We start from the raw sequence: 19,399 nt of genomic DNA on the forward strand, positions 1-19,399 counted from the left end.
GTAAAACTCGAAAATCGGGATTTTGAAAAATTGAGAAAATGAAGAAACGGAAATTCGAGAAATTGAAAAAACGAAAATTCGAAAATAGAACATTCGATTAATCAAATATTAAAAAAAATCAACTTCGAAAATATGAAAAAGCAAAACTCGAAAATTCGATAAATCAAATATTCAAAAAATCGAAAATCAGCAAATTAAAAATCGATACATCGAATGGTCTAAAATTCGAGATGTCGGAAAATCGAAATTAGAAAAATTGATAATTCGAAAATGAACAATGGAAAATTTGAAACTCGAGATTTCGAACAACGGAAAATCTAAAAAGCCAAAATCCTCAACAAGTTTATTTGAAAAATCGAAAATTCGAATACTCGAAAATAATAAATCGAAACGTGAAAAAAATTAAGTTTAAAAAATGGAAGAATGAAAAATCGATAATGGAAAATTCGAAAACGAAAAACGAGAATCCAAAAAAAAAAGAAATTCAAAAAATCTGAAATTCGATGAATCATATTTAAAAATTCGAAAATCGGAAAATAAAAAATTGAAAATCGAAGAATTCTGATAGTTAATGAAAATTGGAAACATCGAAAATTCGATGCAACACATTCCAAAAAACGAAAATCGCAAAACTGAAAACTGAAATATCGAAAACTCTAGAAATCGAAAATCGGAAGATCTATAACTGAAAAATTCGAGATGTTGAAAAATCACAGGGAAAAATCGAAAAAAAAAATAGAAGTCTAAAAACTGTAGAATGAAAAAATTGAAAATCCGAAAGTTCAAAAAATGAAAACTCAGAAATTACCGAATCGATGTTTTTAAAAATTGAGTAAACGAAAGATGGAAAACCGAAAAATCGAAAAGCCAAACATTCGATTAATCAAATACTACTGAAAAAATTGAAAATCAAAAATTCGAAAGTCGAAAAATCCAAAAATCGAGTAATCGCAATTTGAACGTCGATAGTAGAAAACCTAAAATCGGAAAATAATAAACTGAAAATTCCAAAAATTCGAGTCGGGAATAAAATATTCGAAAATTCGATAAATAAAATAGTCCAAAAATCGAAAATCCGCAAACTTACAACTGAAATATCGAAAATCAAAAAATGGAAAACTCGAAAAATCTAAAATTCGAAAATCCGAGATGTTGAAAAATCGTAAAACTCGAAAATCGGGATTTTGAAAAATTGACAAAATGAAGCAACGGATATTCGAAAAACTGAAAAAGCAAAAATTCGAAAATAAAACATTCGATAAATCAAATTCCGAATTGTCGAAAATAAAAAATTTGAAAAATCGTAAATCGGCCAATTGAAAAATGAAATATCAAAAAACCGAAAACTCCAGAAATCGAAAATCCAAAGATGCAAAATTAGAAAATTCGAAATATAAAAAATCGAGAAATCGGGAGGCAAAACAATTGAAAATTCGAATATCAAAAAATTGAAAAATTCGATTAGTCGAAAACTGAACAATCAAAAATTGGCAAAGTGAAAATTTAAAGATTAAAAAGATCGAACACTCGAGAAATCGAAAGATCTAAAATTCGAAAATTCGAGATGTTGAAAAATCGAAAAAAAGGAAATTCTAAAATCGGGGAGATGAAAAAACGAAAATTAAAAAAAATGAAAATTCGAAAAATTGATGATTAATATTTTTTAACCGAAAATGGGCAAACTGAAAACTGAAATATCAAAAAATCGAAACCTACAGAAATCGAAAATCGAGAGATCGAAAATTCGAGATGTTGAAAAATCGCAGAGAAAAACCGAAAACTAAAAATTGAAACATCTAAAAGCTGTAGAATGGAAAAATTGGAAACTCGTAAACAGCGATTTTCAAAAATTGAGAAACCGAAGAATCGAAAAACCGAAAATCGAAAATCTAAAAAATAAAATTCAAAAAAATTGGAAAATGAAAGATGAGAAACTCGTAAACAGCGATTTTCAAAAATTGAGAAACTGAAGAATCGAAAAACCGAAAATCGAAAATCTGAAAAATAAAATTCAAAAAACTAAAAATCGGAAAGCCGAAAACTGGAAAAATAGAAAGTTGAAAAACAAAAAATTCCGAAAATCAGAAATAAAAAATCCAAATTGTCGAAAACTCAAAATTCGATGATCGGTGCATCAAAAAATCGAAAAATGGAAAGATCGAAAATTTGAGATGTTGAAAATTCGGAAAGAACGAAAATTCGAAATTCAAAAAATTGAAAAATCGAAAAGCCGAAAATACCAAAATAGTTCAAAATAAAAAATTCAATTATTCATTATATATCAAAAAATTGAATTTGGACAATTTGAAAAATCAAAATTCGAAAATTCGATAAATCAAATACTCGAGAAATCAATAAACGGAGAATTCGGTAATTGGAAAGTTAAAGAATTCCGAATTGCTGAAAACTGAAAATTTGAAAAATCGAAAATCGCCGAATTAAAAAATAAAACACCAAAAATCGAAAATCGAAAGATTTAAAATTAGAAAATTCGAGATGTTGAAAAATCGAAGAAAACGGAAATTCGAAAATCGAACAACTGAAAATTCGATGAATCAAATATTAAAAACATCAAAATCAAAAATTCGAACTATCGAAAATCAAACATCCATAAATCGAAAGTAGAAAACCTAAAAATCGAAAAGTAAAAAAACTGAAAATTCGATGAATGTAAAATTCCAAAATCGCCAATCGGCAACTGAAAACTGAAATATCGAAAAATCAAAAAATGGAAATCTCGTGAAATTGAGAAAAATCAAAAAGTAAAAATTGAAAAGTCTAAAAGCTGTCGAATGGAAAAATTGAAAAATCGAGACGGTGAAAAATCGTGAACTCGAAAATCGGGATTTTGAAAAATTGACGAACAAACGGAAATTCGAAAATTGAAAAAACGAAAGCCGAAAAAAATTAAGAGTCAAAAGTTGAAAAGTCAAAAATTCGATAAATCAAATGTTCGAAAAATCGAAAAACGGGAAATTCGGTAATCGGAAAGTCAAAGAATTCCGAATTGTCAAAAATTGAAAATCTGAAAAATCGAAAAATCGAAAACTGGAGAAATCGAAAATCCAAAGATGTAAAATTAGAAAATTCGGGATATTGAAAAATCGCACAAACGGAAATTCGAAAATCGAAAATTGGAAAATTTGTGAATCAAATAGTCAAAAAACCTAAATATAAAAAATCGAAAACAGAAAAATCGAAAATCGGCAAATTGAAAATTTATACATTAAAAATTCGAACACTCCAGAAATCGAAAGACCTAAAATTGGAAAATTCGAGATGTTGAAAAATCGCAGAGAAAAATTGAAAACCGAAATTCGGAAAGTCGAAAATCTTAAAAACAAATTTAAAAAAATTGAAAAATCAATTATTCAAATATTAAAAAAATTTAAATTTGAAAAATCGAAAATTCGGTAAATCAAATACACGGAAAACTGAAAAATGGAAAAATCGAATGTCGGAAAATTAATAATTAAAAATCGAAATATCGGACGTCGAACAACAAAAAATTCGGAAAATCGGAAAGTCAAAAAATTGTCGAAAACTAGAAATTCGAAAAATCAAAAGCCCCGAAAATACGGAAAGTCAAAAAATCCAAATTCTCGAAAACTTAAAATTCGATTATTCGAAAATCGGTTCATCAAAAAATCAAGAAATAAAATTATCGAAAATTTGAGACGTTGAAAAATCGGGAAAAATGAAATTTCGAAAAATTTAAAAATCGAAAAGCCGAAAATACCAAAATAGTTCAAAATAAAAAAAATCAATATTCAAAAAATTGAAATTTGAGAAATCGAAAATTCGGTAAATCAAATACACGAAAAACCGAAAGTTCAGAAAGTCAAAAAATTCGAATTTTCAAAAACTGAAAATTCGAAAAATCGAAAATCACCGACTTGGAAAATGAAACATCACAATTCGAAAATCGCAAATTAGAAATATAGAAAGCCGGAAAATACAAAAATCGAAATTTCAGTGATATAAAGACTAGTTATAAACATCGCATCTGGAATGTGAGAAGATTGAAAGACAAAATAGGGCCTAATCGAGGAAATGAGAAAAGGGAAATAGAAAACATGAGGATAACAACTACTAGATAATGTGCAACAGACTACAGAAGAAAAAGAACACAGCAGCTGGAATAATTTTTAATAAAAAATAAAAACAGCAATACGTATCATATCAATATGTTGTATACATGAAAATACATTGGGAAAAAGTAGTATTCAAAACGTACCTACATATTTAATCTTAGAGTAGCAACGACGTAACATTCTAGACTCCAACATACACTTTCCGCCCATTTAGTTTCTGAATCTGCCTGTTATTAAATTTCAACAGTTTATTATGTTTATCCCAAATTTTTCTCAGCTGGTTAAACTAAAACTGCAATTCAAAGATAAACCAATCGAAAAATAACCCTCACCTGTTGCTTCCCGATATGCAACGGCTTCATGAACACCGTCCAAACCACGACTTCGTTGCAGTTCGGAGTGGTCAAAGAACCGTAATATCGATAAAATTTACTACCAATGGGCAAAAGGTCAGCCAAAGCTACATCAAAATCCGAATAAATCCCCTCATCAACCCTATGAGCAATGTTCTCTACGTTATTAAGAGAAGCAAAGGCTGGATTGTTGCCTTTCTGCAGCTGAAACCCAAAATTTTCGCCTGAAACAACCCCAAGCAAGAATTGACCTCACACCTTGTAGAACACCCCCAGAGCAGCAACCCCGTTTTTCGTTTTGAGGGCGTTTTTGATGCTTTGGTGCTTTTTGGCGTAGAAGACGAAGTGGCCCTCTAGGGGAAACTTGTGACCTGGTACTTTGTGTTCGGAAGGCCAGTGGAAGTGGAAACCTTCCAGGACATATTCTCCGCTGAGTCCACCTCCGGAAACTGTGGGGTGCATGCTGGAATTGGCGAACCTAGCTTCAACTAAAATATTGGTTTTTGTATTAATGGTTCTGAGTTTTCTTGGTCCTACCGGTGTGTCCTGAATTTATCAAAATAATGGGGTTTTTGGTGTAGACGGTCGAGTCGAAGTTGAGGTCGGAGAAATGAGTCTTGACGGCATTTTTAGAGGGTAGTTCTATAGGGGATTGTGAATGTCCTTTGCACTGTGGAGGCCAGAGCTCTGCGAAAATTAAACAAAAAAGTGTTAATATTGAAGCTTTTTTTTCCCATCTGTTTGTCTGTCTGCTGTCTGTCCGGATTTTTATTAGACAGATAATCTCCAAAACTACTAGACCGGTTTTTGTCAATTTTGTATCATCGTGTAGATGGGAAAACGCTAACCCAGTATGTATGTATAAAGTAACATAGTCCTAAACTGTAGTTTCTGAATGAGTGTTGAATTTTTGAATCTGGATTTTTTTAAAAAATAAAACAAAATTGTAGATATAAAAATTCCCAAATTTTCGATATTTTAATTTTGCGATTTTTCAATTCTCCGATTTTTAAATTTTTAGGTTTTTCAGTTTTAAAATTTTTGGCTTTTCGATATTTAAGATGTTTCGATTTCTCAATTTCTCGATTAACCGATTTTTTGATTTTCCCATTTCTCTATTTCTCGACTTTTCAATGTTTCAGTTTTTTATGTTTCAATTTTGGAATTTCGATATTTTACTTTTTTGGTTTTTCAATTTTTCGATTTTCAAATTTCAAATTTTTCGATTTTTTTGATATTTCGATTTCTCGATTTTCTCTTGATTCTTCAAATTTTCGGTTTCTCAATCTTCCGAGGTTTCAGGTTTACGATTTTTCAATTTTTCGAATGTTCAATTTTTCGATTTTTCAATTTTTCCATTTTTCAAATGTAAAATTTTTTACTTTTGAAATTTTTTCAGTTTTTGGATTTTTTACATTTTAGATTTTTCAACTTCGGTTTCCCGTTTTTTTACGTTTTGATTTCCCAATTTTTAGGTTTCAGTTTTGGGATTTTTCGATGTTTTGATTCATCAATTATTCTTCCACTTTTCAATTTTTGATTGTGTGGAATTTTCATTATTTCGATTTGATTGATTCTTCGACTTTTCGATTTCCCGATTTTTACTTTTTTGATTTTTCAATTTTTCGATTCTTAAATTTTAGATTTACCAATTTTCCGATTTTTTGAATTTTTTTAAACAATTGATTTCTCAATTTCTCAGTTATCAATGTTTCGATTCTTCAGTTTCTCAATTCTTCAAATTTTCGATTTCTGAATCTTGCGATGTTGAAGCTTTTAGATTTTCAATTTTTCGTTTCTTTAATTTTTCTTCTATTTATTAATGTTTCGATGTCTGGAATTTTCATTATTTAGGTTTTTTTAGTTTTTGATTCTTCGATTCTTTGACTTTTCGATTTCTCGATTGTTTAATTTTAATATTTCAATTTTTCAATTTCTTGACTTTCAATTTTTCGATTACTCAATTTTTAGATATTTCATTGTTGAGATTTTTCAATTTCTCTATTCTTCATGTTCTTGATTCTTCAAATTTTCGATTTCCCAATTTTTTCATTTCCGATTTCACAATTTTCCGTTGTTTCAGTTTTACGATGTTTAATTTTTTGCCTCTTCAATTGTGATTTTTTAATTATTCGACTTTTCAATTTTCAAATTTTTGACTTTTTGAAATTTTCAATTTCTCGATTAATAGATTTTCTGATTGTCTTCAACTATTTAATGTTTCGATTTTTCAGGTTTTCAACTCTTCAAATTTTTTATTTTTCAATTTTTCGTTTTTTACATTTTTTCGACTTCGATTTCCCAATTTTTCAATTTTACGATTACTCAATTTTCCGATGTGTCAGTTTTTTTACAATTTATCGCTTTTTCAACTCTTCTATTTTTCGATTTTTCAATTTTCAAGTTTTTGATTTTTCCAAATTGTTGAATTTTCGATTTCGCAATTTCTGGATTAACCGATTTTTTTATTTTCCTATTTTTTGATACATCGACTTTTCAATGTTTCGATTTTTCAGTTTTTCACATCTTCAGTTTTTTCGATGTTGACAAATTTTAGATTTTTCAACTTTTTGATTTCTCGATGTTCCTGTTTCCCATTTGAGATTTTTCTATTCTTCAATTTTCCTTCCATTTTTCAATTTTTCGAAGTTTTATTATTTCGATTCAATTTCTCAATTAATCAGTATTGGCATGTTTCAATTTTTTGATTCTTTCATTTTTCTTTCATTAACCAAATTTTGGATGTCTGGAATTTTCATTATTTCGATTCTTCAAATCTTCAACTTTTCAATATTTCGATGTTTTGAATTCTCAATTTTTTACTTTTTTGATTTTTCAGTTTTTTGACTTTTCAAATTTGAAATATTTCGTTTTTTGAATTTTAAATTTTTGAATTTTTCAATGTTTTCATTTTTTGTTGTTTTGTTTTCTCGGTTTTCAATTTTTCCATATATTTAATTTTTCAAATTCTTAAATTTTAGATTTCTAGATTTTTCGATTTTTTAGTTCTTCAATACTTAAATCTATTTTTCAAATTTGCGAATTCTTAATGTTTTTATTTTTTTTTTGATTTTTCATTTTTTCGACTTTTTTATTTTAGGTTTTTCGATTTTACGGTTTCTTGATGTTTTGATTTTTTGATATTTCGGTTTTTCGATTTTTCGATTTTTCGACTCTTCGATTTCTAAATTTTTCTGCTTTTCGATGTTTCCATTTTTCAACTTTCTATTTCTCAATTTTTCAATATTTCAGTTTGGCGATTTTTCAATTTTTTTATTCTTTAGGTTTTCGATTTTCAATTTCTCTTACTTTTCAATTTTTAGATATTTCAGTGTTGGGATTCTTCAATTTTTCGATTCTTCGATTTCTAGATTCTTCAAATTTTCGATTTCTCAATTTTCCGATGTTACAGTTTTACGATTTTTCAATTTATCGAATTTTCTATTTTTCGATTTCTCGATTTTCCGATGTTTCACTTTGATCATTTTAATTTTTCAAATTTTTAAATTTTAGATTTCTAGATTCTTGGATTTTTCAGTTTTTCAATAATTCTATTTTCAATTTTTCCAGTTTTAAAATTTTTAATTTTTGATTTTTTTGGTTTTTCAATTTTTTTATTTCTCAATTTTGCTGTTTCATTTTTGAGACTTTCCAGTTTTTCCCTTCTTCAATTTATCTTCTATTTATCAAAATTTCGATGTGGGAGTTTTCATTATTTCGATTCTTCAATTTTTCGATTTTTCGGCTTTTCGATTTTTTCATTTTTCAACTTCTGATTTCTCAATTTTTCAATTTTCAGTTTTTTATTCTTCAATTTTTCGATTTTTCAATTTTTCGATTCTTTAATTCCTAGATTCTTCAATTTTTTGATTTTTCAATTTCCATATTTTTGAATTCGAATTTTCACTTTTTCGATTAAAGAAATTTTTGATTTTCCCATTTCTCCACTTTTCGACTTTTCAATGTTTCAGTTTTTTAGTTTTTCAATTGTTCAGTTTTTCATTTTTCAAGTTTTTGATTTTTCAGTTTCTCCCTTTTTAGTTTTCTCAATATTTCTTTTTCAGTTTTGGGATTTTCAATTTTTCAGTTCTTCAATGTCTGGAATTTTTATTATTTGGATTCTTCAATTTCTCGATTTTTCAATTTTTTGATTTTTATATTTTAGATTAATCAACTTTTCAATTTTTTCATGTTTCTATATTTCGATTGTTTAATTTTCAAATATTGCAAATTTTCGATTTTTCAGTTTGTCGACATTTCGGTTTTTCGATTTTTAAAATTTTTCGAGTTTGATTTTTCGATTTCTCTCCCGATTTGCCGTGTTTTCGTTTTTTCAAGTTTTTTACATTTCAATTTTGGGAACACATATTTCAATTTCCGGACTTTTCAATTATTCGATATTTTAATTTTTCAATATTTAAAATTTTGATTTCTTGATTTTTTTATTTTTCAGTTTTTTGATATTTCTATTTTACAGTTTTTCGAATTTTTAAATTTTCCATTTTCCAATTAATCGATTGTTTTTTAAATTGCAAGTTTTTGGATTTTTGATTTTTGATTTCGATTTAATTTTTCGATTTTTCGAATTTTCGATTTTTAAATTTTAGATTTTTGAATTTTTCAATTTTTCGATATTTAAATTTCTCAAATTTTTAAGTTTTAGATTTCCCGATTTTTTGATTCTTCATTTATTCGAAATTACTATTTTTAATCTTTGGAATTCTTAACTTTTTTATTTTTGATTTTTAAATTTTTCGACTTTAAATTTTACGTTTTTCGATTTTACGATTTTCTGATGTTTAGAGTTCTTGACATTTCGGTTTTTCGAGTTTTCGACTTTTCCTATTTGGATTTTTCGGTTTTTCAATTTTCAGATTTTTGACTTTTTAAATTTTTAATTTATTAAATTTTCATTTTTTCGACTCGATGTTTCAATTTTTAAATTTTAGATTTAACAAATTTTCGATTGTTTGATTTTTCAATTTTTCAAGTTCCCAATTTTTCATCATTTCAGTTTTGGAATTTTTCAATTTTCCGATTTTCAGATTATCAATTCTTCAGTTTCTTATTTCGATTTTTTAATTTTTTGATTTTTTAAATTTTGGAATTTCCATTTCTTGGCTTTTCGATTTTTTGAATTTTCGATTTTTGGAATTGGAAATTTTCGATTCTTAAGTTTTAGATTTACCAATTTTTTGGTTCTTTGAATTTTTTTAATCAATTGATTTCTCGATTGTTTAGTTTTTAATATTTCAATTTTTCAATTTCTCTATTTTCAATTTTTCGATTTTTCAGTTTCTCAACTCTTCAAATTTTCGATTTCTGAATCTTGCGATGTTTCAGTGTTTCGATTTTTCAATTTTTCGGCTCTTCAATTTTTCAATTTTTCTATTTTTAAATTTTTGATTTTTCGATTTCTCAATTCCTCTAATAATCGATTTTTTGGTTGTCGCCTTTCTCGATTCCTCGACTTTTCAATGTTTCGATTTTTCAGGTTTTTCAATTTTCATTTATTCGATTTCTTACATTTTCGACTTTAGATTTCGATTTCCGGATTTTTCAATTTTTCGGTGTCAATTTTGGGATTATTCAATTTTTCGTTTCTTTAATTTTGCTTCTATTTATTAATTTTTCGATGTCTGGAATTTTCATTATTTTATTTTTTTAGTTTTTGATTTTTCGACTTTTCGATTGTTTAATTTTAATATTTCAATTTTTCAATTTCTTGACTTTCAATTTCTCGATTACTCAATTTTCCGATATGTCAGTTGTTTACGATTTTTCGCTTTTTCAACTCTTCTGTTTTTCGATTTTTCAATTTTCAAGTTTTTGATTTTTCCAAATTGTTTAATTTTCGATTTCGCAATTTCTGGATTAACCGATTTTTTGATTTTCCCATTTTTCGATGTCTCGCCTTTTCAATGTTTCGATTTTTAAGTTATTCACATCTTCACTCTTTCGATGTTTACAAATTTTAGATTTTTCAATTTTTCGATTTGTTGGTTTTTCAATTTTTCGACTTTTCAAATTTGAAATTTTTCGTTTCTTAAATTTTAGATTTCTGAATTTTTCAATGTTTTCCTTTTTTGTGGTTTTGATTTCTCGGTTTTCAATTTTTCGATATTTTAATTTTTCAAATTCTTAAATTTTAGATTTCTAGATTTTTCGATTTTTTAGTTTTTCATTAAATCTATTTTTCAAATTTGCGGACTCTATATTTTTTATTTTTTTTTTATTTTTCAATTTTTCGACTTTCTAAATTTTACGTTTTTCGATTTGGTGATTTTCTGATGTTTTGATTTTTTGATATTTCTGTTTTTCGACTTTTCGCATTTCGATTTTTCGGCTTTTTAGTTTATTGATTTCTCAATTTTTCTACGTTTCGGTTTTGGGACCTTCCAATTTTTCGATTCTTCCATTTTTCGTCCTTGTGGGAGTTTTCATTATTCCGATTCTTCAATTTTTCGGCTTCCCGATGTTCAGTTTGGCGATTTTTCAATTTTTTTATTCTTCATTTTTCGATTTTTAATTTCTTCTACTTTTCAATTTTTCGATTACTCAGTTTTTAGATATTTCAGTGTTGGGATTCTTCAATTTTTCGATTCTTCGATTTCTAGATTCTTAAAATTTTCGATTCCTCAATTTTCCGATCTTTCAATTTTCGATTTTTTTATTTTCAAATTTTTGAATTTTTCGGTGTTTCAGTTTTTCGATTTTTTGATATTTCGATTTCTCGGTTTTCAATTTTTCGATATTTTCAGTTTATCAATAATTAAATTTTTCAATTTTTGGAATTTTAAAATTTTTAATTTTTGTTTTTTTTGATTTTTCAATTTTTCGACTTCTTAAATTTTACATTTTTCGATTTTACGATTTTCTGAAGTTTTAATTTTTTGACGTTTCAATTTTTTGATTTTTCGCATTTCGATTTTTCCGTTTTTCAATTTTTCCGATTGTTCGATTTCTGGATATTTCGATTTTCCGGTTTTTCTATTTTCAAAAAACCATACTTGAGAGGCCAGGGAAGTTCTGTTAAAATAACCTTCGAGCATTTTTTTGTGAAAAATAATCCACTTTTGCGTTCATTGTTATGTGAATTGCGATTAATGTAATAACAACAATTACTTTCATTGTTGAAGATTGAATAATAATTTCGTAATGTGGTATAATGGATTTAGATTAAGCTAATCTTCTTTTATGACTTGATTAGTAATTTTTGACAAATAAACTGAAAAACACAACTACTTTCTAGTGTTGGTACTTACTTTGGTTCTGATATGTCCATTCATGTGCATATGCATCTGAAAATAAAAATAATTTATATTAATTTTGCCCATATTATTTTTTAACATTTAAAAATGCGGTTTGAACGAAACTGCTAGCATTTGTCTACATTTCACTTGATATTATCATAATTTAGGAGAAATTTTGATAACTTTGGCAGAGAGTAGTGACAAAAGTCACGTTTGCTGATTTACTCGATGATATCGAAAAATACTCACTGAAGAAAACTTGCAAAAAAAATAGGTTTGCAGGAAGTGCCATCGTCAGCCAACAACAGATCACTACTAATAAAAACGAAAATGAGTCTAGCGTTTTATAATCATTTAATCGTTTTCAATGGCACGCGAATTTTAAAAAATAAAATTACCTTTGTTGTATCGCAAATGCGTGTTTTTATCTTTTATGATTTTGTAACAACAAGAAGATAAGTGTTACATTGTTGATGTCGAACAATTGGAGGGTAGGAGGCCATTATTTTCTACTTTTGGTATAACTGGTAAGGATAAACAATAAATGAGTTGGATGATAGTTTATTCAGCGAACCATTAATGGTAACAATGAGTATATGAAGTAAAAAGTCCTTGTTGGGTTTTTCGTTTAAGTACATTGGAACAAATAAAGTATTCGAAAATGGTTTAATTCGTAAGTGGAACGAAGATGGCGTGGTCAGTAGGATTTATATATTATCTCTAGAAATACTGTGTTTATTTTTATGTAAAACTATTTATTATAACCACGTTTAGTAATTTAAACGCAAAAAGAAAAATATTATTCCGACTTTAGTATGCTATTCTTATTGATCTTTAATTTCTAAAAAGTTTGGTTGGTTATGCAACCAATAATACACATAATGTGTACATTTCGCGACTTATTTTTTTTTTTTAACAATCTTACACAAACATTTATACACACGCTGTATAAAATTGTTAATACCGTAACGTTGGCAATTGACGTCAAGAAAACAAAGACAAACTTAGTGGAATATTTAATTTTACCATAAATTATTAAAGAATCCTTGACAAGGACATAAATAATGTCACAATCAGTACAGTTTTAGACGATTTCGTCGAATTAACTCAACTGCGATTACTTGCCGCTTCCAAAAAATTTCATTACGAAAATGGTTTATTTTTAGCTAGTTTTGCGTTCAACGAATATTAATAAGGATATAAATTTTTTTTACCAAGGATAATAATAATTATTCAAAAAATAGACTAACTGAGAAATCGGAAAACTGAAAATTCAGAAACGTCAAAACTTGAAAATTTTAAAAATTGGAAAACTGAATAATCGGATAATTCAAAAATCAAAAAGCCGAAAAGTAAAAAAACGAAAAACCGATAAATCGAAACATCAAAAAATAAAAAATCGAAAAATAGAAATTTTGAAAAATCCCAAAACTGAAACAAATATCCAAAATTGAGAAATTACAAATTTAGTCAACCGAAAAATCCAAAAATCAAAGAATTGAAAAATTGAAAAATCGAATTCGAGAAACGAGAAAATCAAAAAAAATATATTAATTGAAAAATCGGAAAACAATTGAAATATTGGAAAATTGAAAAATGGGGAAATCCAAACATCAAAGATTCAAAAAAGAGAAATTCGAAAATCTAAAACTTAAAAATCGAAAAACTGAAAAATCGACAAATCGAAACTCCAGAATTTAAAAAAATTGAAAGTCCAAACATCGAAAATAGAAAAAAATTGAAAAATTTTAAAAAAGACAAATTAAAACATCGAAAAGTTGAAAAAAAATTGAAAATCCAAAAAGTAAAAAAGGGGTGGAAACCCAAAAACTACAAAATGAAAAATTAAAAAATTGGAAAATTGATGAATTGGAATCGATTGGCCTGAAAATTTGAAAAATCGAATAAACTAAAAATTGTAAAATCGAAAGAAACAACAAAAAATAAAGAAAATGAAAAACTAAAAATTGTGATATAAAATCGAAAAAGTGAAAATTGAAAAATCGGGAAAATGAAAAATAAAAATCGGAAAAAGAAAAAAATAAAAATTAAGAAACTGAAAAACCGAAAAATGAAAAACTAATATTGAAAAATTGCCAAATTGAAAAACTGATGCAAACCGAAAAATTGAAGGAACGAAAAACTGAAAATTTTGGAAGTCGAGAAATTGTAAAATTGAAAAATCAAAAATAAAAAACGAAAAATTACAAAATGAAACTTGAAAAATTTTAAGAATCGAAAAAGTGAAAAATAAAAAAAAAAGAAATATGTATTATGAAATAGAAATATTTAAAATGAAAGAAATTGGAAAACTGGAAATCCAAAAACTGCAAAGTAAAAATTTAAAAATTGAAATATGGACGAATTAAAAATTCAATGCCTCAAAATTTGGAAAATTGAACAAATGAAAAATTGTAAAATCAAAAAAAAAATACAGAACATAAAGGAAATGAAAAAACGGACAATTGTGATATAAATCGAGAAAATAAAAATCGGGAACATGAAAAATTGTGGAAACGAAAAATTGAAAAATCGAAAGAAGCAACAAGAAATTGAAAGAATGAAAATTTGTGACATAAAACCGAGAAAATGAAAATTAAAAAAATCGGGAAAATTAAAAGAAAAATCGAGAACTTGAAAAATTGAGGAAACGAAAAATTGAAAATGACAAAAATTAAAAACTGAGAATATGAAAAATCGAAAAATGAGAAACTGTAATATCGAAAAATTGCAAAATTAAAAAATTGTAACTCGAAAAATTGAAAAATTTACAAGTCAAAAAACTGTAAAATTGAAAAATCAAAAATAAAAAACGAAAAAGTATATAATGAAAACTTGAAAAATGTCAAAAGTGAAAATCAAACATGAAAATTTGAAGAAACTGAAAACTCGAAAAATCTAATGTTTAAAAAACGAAAAACTGAAAATCCGAAAAATAAAAAATCAAAAAGTCGAAAAATAGAAGTTTTGAAAAATCGCAAAACTGAAACAAATATCCAAAATTGAGAAATTAAAAATTTAGCCAACCGAAAAATCCAAAAATCGAAACATCGAGAAATAGAAAAAAATTGAGAAATTGAACAATCAAAACATCCAAACATCTGAATTCGATAAATCGAGAAATAAAAAAAAATGAAAAATTTTAAAAAAGAAAAACTGAAATATCGAAATGTTGAAAAAAAATTGAGAAATCGAACTATAAAACTGTCGAAAATTTGAAAAATCTAAAAATTGGAAAATCGACGAATTGGAATCGATTGGCCTGAAAATTTGAAAAATTGGATAAACGAAAAATTGGAAAATCGAAAGAAACAACAAAAATTAAGAAAATGAAAAAACAAAAAATTGTGATATAAAATCGAGAAAATGAAAAATAAAAAATCAGGAAAATGCAAAATTAAAATCGGGATGCGCTTTATTGTGGTGTCCATTAGATAAAATTTTAATATACCGAGTGTCCATAAAAAAATTAAAAATGTTACAATTTTCAGAAATCAATATTTCAGTTTTTTTAAATGGAACCTCGGTTTTTTATTACTGCATCTTACAGAAAAAAAAAACAATAAGATGCATAAATAAAATACGGTGTGTTTTATTCAAAAGAAATGAATATTTGAAAATTTTTGTTACTTTTAGTCTTTTTTGTCTCCGTTTTAGTAATTTTTCATGGCACTGTTTTCATCGTTTTTGACATTATTCTGCTCTTGGTTTCGCCCTTTTTGCCGTCTTTTTTGCACTTTTATTGCCCTTTTGCGATATTTTTGTTGTATATTTTTAAATGCCCTTCTTGTTTCTTTTTCGTCCAACAAAGAATAAGAACCAGAATGAGATGTAATACCGAGTGTTGTATTTTAAATGTCTTTGTCATTTTGTTTGTTTTTTCCTGTCCTCTTTTTGTCCCTATTTTTTGACAATTTTGCGTCCCCTTTTTTATTGCATTTTCATTTTTGTCATCATTTTTTAATTTTTTTGTGGCCATTTTTGCGCATTTTTGAGAACTTTTAGTCTGTTTTTTCTCATCTTTTTGTTGAAGAATTTTTGTTACTTTTTCCTTGTTGACTTTTTGTCCCTCTTGTAGTATTGTTTATTTATTTTTTATTTAAAATGATTTAATCATTTATATACGGAAAAATTACGGAAATCAGTATAAAGAAAAATACATGTAAATCATTTGTTGAACTTTTGTGCATTTTTTGTCAAAATTTGTGTTCCATTTTTTGTCTTTCTCCTTGTCAGTTTTTTCATTTTTTGTGGCATTTTTTTCCGCCTTTTTTGTCGTTAGTTACGTTTTGGGCCCCTTTGTCAAGTTTTTATCGTTCTTTTATTGCATTTTTCGTCGAATTTTTGGCTCCCTTTTGTCGGTTTTCTGCCCCTTTGTGCCAATGTTCTATGCCCTCTGTTGTCCCCATTTCTTTTTTTTTGTCCCTACTTATCACCTAAATTTTTGTCCTTTTTTTCAATTTTTACCTTATTCTTTTTTCCCGCTTTTTCACTTTTGTCAGTTTTTTCTTTCTTCATAATTTTTGTACCTTTTTTTGTCGTCATATTTTGTCCTTTTATGTTGTTTTTTTAATCAGTTTTTGTTAACTTTTTGTCTTTTTTTTTCTTAAAATTTTTGGTCCCATTTTTTTGTGAACCTTTGGTTCCTGTTTTTCTCACATTTTTGTTCCCTTTTTTCATTGGCTTTCACCTGTCGGTGTTTTTTTTTTCGTCATTTTTTCTGACTATTTTTGTCCCACTTTGTTCTTTTTTTTGTTACTTTTCATGTAGTTTTTTGTCGTTTTCGTTTTCTTTAATTCCCTTTCTTGTCTCTTTTTGACCAAAGAGAGAACAAAAAATACAACAAGATGCAGTAATAAGATACCGGGTGTTCTATTTGAAAAAACACAATTTCCATTTTTGAAAATGTTTTTTTTTTATAAACACTTGTTGAAAAATTAAGGGGATGAAAATTTGAAAAAGGGAAAAATTAAAAATCGAGAATGTGAAAAATGGAAAAATAAAAAATTGTAATATTGAAAAATTGGATAATTTGCAAGTCGACAAACTGTAAAATTGAAAAATCAAAAATAAAAAAACGAAAAAGTGTAAGTATAATAAAAACTTGAAAAATGTAAAAAGTGAAAATCAAACTTGAAAATTTTAAGAAAAATTGAAAAAACCTGAAAATTTGAAAAATTGAATAAACGAAAAATTGTAAAATCGAAAGAAACAACAAAAAATAAAGGACACAAAAAAACGAAGAATTGTGATATAAAATCGAAAAAGTGAAAATTAAAAAAATCGGGAAAATGAAAAATAAAAATCGGAAACAAAAAATTGGAAAAGGGAAAAATTAAAAATTGAGAAACTGAAAAATCGAAAAATGAAAAACTAATATTGAAAAACGGCCAAATTGAAAAACTGATGCAAACCGAAAAATTGAAAATTTTGGAAGTCGAGAAATTGTAAAATTGAAAAATCAGAAATAAAAAACGAAACATTCCAAAATGAAAACTTGAAAAATCTTAAGAATCGAAAAAGTGAAAAAAAAAAAAGAAATATGTATTATGAAATAGAAATATTGAAAATTAAAGAAATTGGAAAATCGAAAGACCGGAAATCCAAAAACTGCAAAGTAAAAATTTAAAAATGGACGAACTGAAAATTCAAAGCCTCAAAATTTGGAAAATTGAACAAATGAAAAATTGTAAAATCGAAAAAAAAAACACAGAAAATCAAGGAAATGAAAAAACGGACAATTGTGATATAAATCGAGAAAATAAAAATTAAAAATTCGCCACATTGAAAAATAAAAATCGGGAACATGAAAAATTGTGGAAACGAAAAATTGAGAAACTAAAAATTCGAAAAATTGACGAAACGAAATATCGAAAAATCGAAAGAAACAACAAGAAATTGAAAAAATGAAAATTTGTGACATAAAACCGAGAAAATGAAAATTAAAAAAATCGGGAAAATGAAAAATAAAAATCGAGAACTTGAAAAATTGAGGAAACGAAAAATTGAAAATGACAAAAATTAAAAATGAGAAAATTTAGAAGTCAAGGAACTGTAAAATTGAAAAATCAAAAATAAAAAAACGAAAAAGTATATAATGAAAACTTGAAAAATGTCAAAAGTGAAAATGAAACATGAAAATTTGAAGAAACTGAAAACTCGAAAAATTCAGAAATCGAAATATATATAAAATAGTCGAAAATTGAAAAATCTAATGTTTAAAAAAACAAAAACTAAAGAATCAAAAAGTCGAAAAATAGAAATTTTGAAAAATTCCAAAACAGAAACAAATATCCAAAATTGAGAAATTAAAAAATTGGCCAACCGAAAAATACAAAAATCGAAGAATTGAAGAACTGAAAAATCGAAACTGCGAATTCGAGAAACGGGAAAATAAAAAAATATATATATTAATTGAAAAATCGGAAATCCAAATATCAAAGAACCGAAAAAGAAGAATTTGAAAATCTAAAACTTAAAAATCGAAAAACTGAAAAATCGACAACTAAAAAAATTTAAAATCGGATAACTGAAAAATCGAAACATCGAAAAACCGAGAAATCCAAAACTCGAAACATCGAGAAATAAAAAAAAAAATTGAGAAACTGATAAAATGAGAAATAAAAAAAATTGAGAAATTAAAAAAAAACAATTAAAACATCGAAAAGTTGAAAAAAAAGAGAAATCGAAGTATAAAACTGCCCAAAATTGGAAAAATCTTAAAGTTTAAGGAAAAATTGAAAATCCAAAAAGTAAAAAAGAGGTGGAAACCCAAAAACTGCAAACTGAAAAATTTAAAAATTGGAAAATCGATGCATTGGAAAATCGAAAGAAATAACAAAAATTAAGGAAATGAAAAAACAAAAAATTGTGATATAAAATCGAAAAAATGAAAATTAAAAAATCAGGAAAATGCAAAATAAAAATCGGAGAGTTGAAAAATTTAGGGGACGAAAAATTGAAAAAGGGAAAAATTAAAAACTGAGAATATGAAAAATGGAAAAATAAGAAATTGTAATATTGAAAAATTGGAAAATTTGGAAGTCGACAAACTGTAAAATTGAAAAATCAAAAATAAAAAAACTAAAAAGTGTAAGTATAATAAAAACTTGAAAATTTGAAAAATTGAATAAAGGAAAAATTGTAAAATCGAAAGAAACAACAAAAAATACAGAAAACGAAAAAACGAAAAATTGTGATATAAAATCGAAAAAGTGAAAATTAAAAAATCTTGAAAATGAGAAATAAAAATCGGAAACAAAAAATTGGAAAAGGTAAAATTAAAAATTGTGAAATTGAAAAATAGAAAAATGAAAAACTAATATTGAAAAATTGCCAAAATTGAAAAACTAATGCAAACCGAAAAATTGAAAATTGAGAAATCGTAAAATTGAAAAATCAAAAATAAAAAACGAAAAATTACAAAATGAAAACTTGAAAAATCTTAAGAATCAAAAAAGTGAAAAGTCAAAAAAAAGAAATATGTATTATGAAATAGAAATATTGAAAATTAAAGAAATTTGAAAATCGGAAGACTGGAAATCCAAAAACTGCAAAGTAAACATTTAAAAATTGAAAAATGGACGAACTGAGAATTCAAAGCCTCAAAATTTGGAAAATTGAACAGATGAAAAATTTTAAAATCAAAAAAAAAACACAGAAAATAAAGGAAATGAAAAAACGGACAATTGTGATATAA

General features: G+C 26.1%; 1 protein-coding gene across 1 annotated transcript; it reads right to left on the minus strand.

Annotated features, from left to right (window-relative positions):
- Positions 1–4,171: 4,171 nt before the first annotated feature.
- LOC135131044 (putative carbonic anhydrase 3) lies at positions 4,172–12,004 on the minus strand. Its single transcript, XM_064058567.1, has 6 exons — positions 11,950–12,004; positions 11,713–11,748; positions 4,985–5,134; positions 4,706–4,935; positions 4,427–4,651; positions 4,172–4,380 (listed from the first exon to the last, which is right to left on the minus strand). The coding sequence occupies exons 1-6, from the start codon at positions 11,990–11,992 to the stop codon at positions 4,276–4,278; spliced, it is 789 nt and encodes a 262-aa protein (XP_063914637.1). The 5' UTR covers positions 11,993–12,004; the 3' UTR covers positions 4,172–4,275.
- Between the last annotated feature and the right edge of the window lie 7,395 nt (positions 12,005–19,399).

The sequence above is a fragment of the Zophobas morio genome, unplaced genomic scaffold, assembly GCF_036711695.1.
Source record: "Zophobas morio isolate AGI-343-1 ecotype UQ-CSIRO unplaced genomic scaffold, CSIRO_AGI_Zmor_V1 ptg000018l, whole genome shotgun sequence".
NCBI lineage: Eukaryota > Metazoa > Arthropoda > Insecta > Coleoptera > Tenebrionidae > Zophobas > Zophobas morio.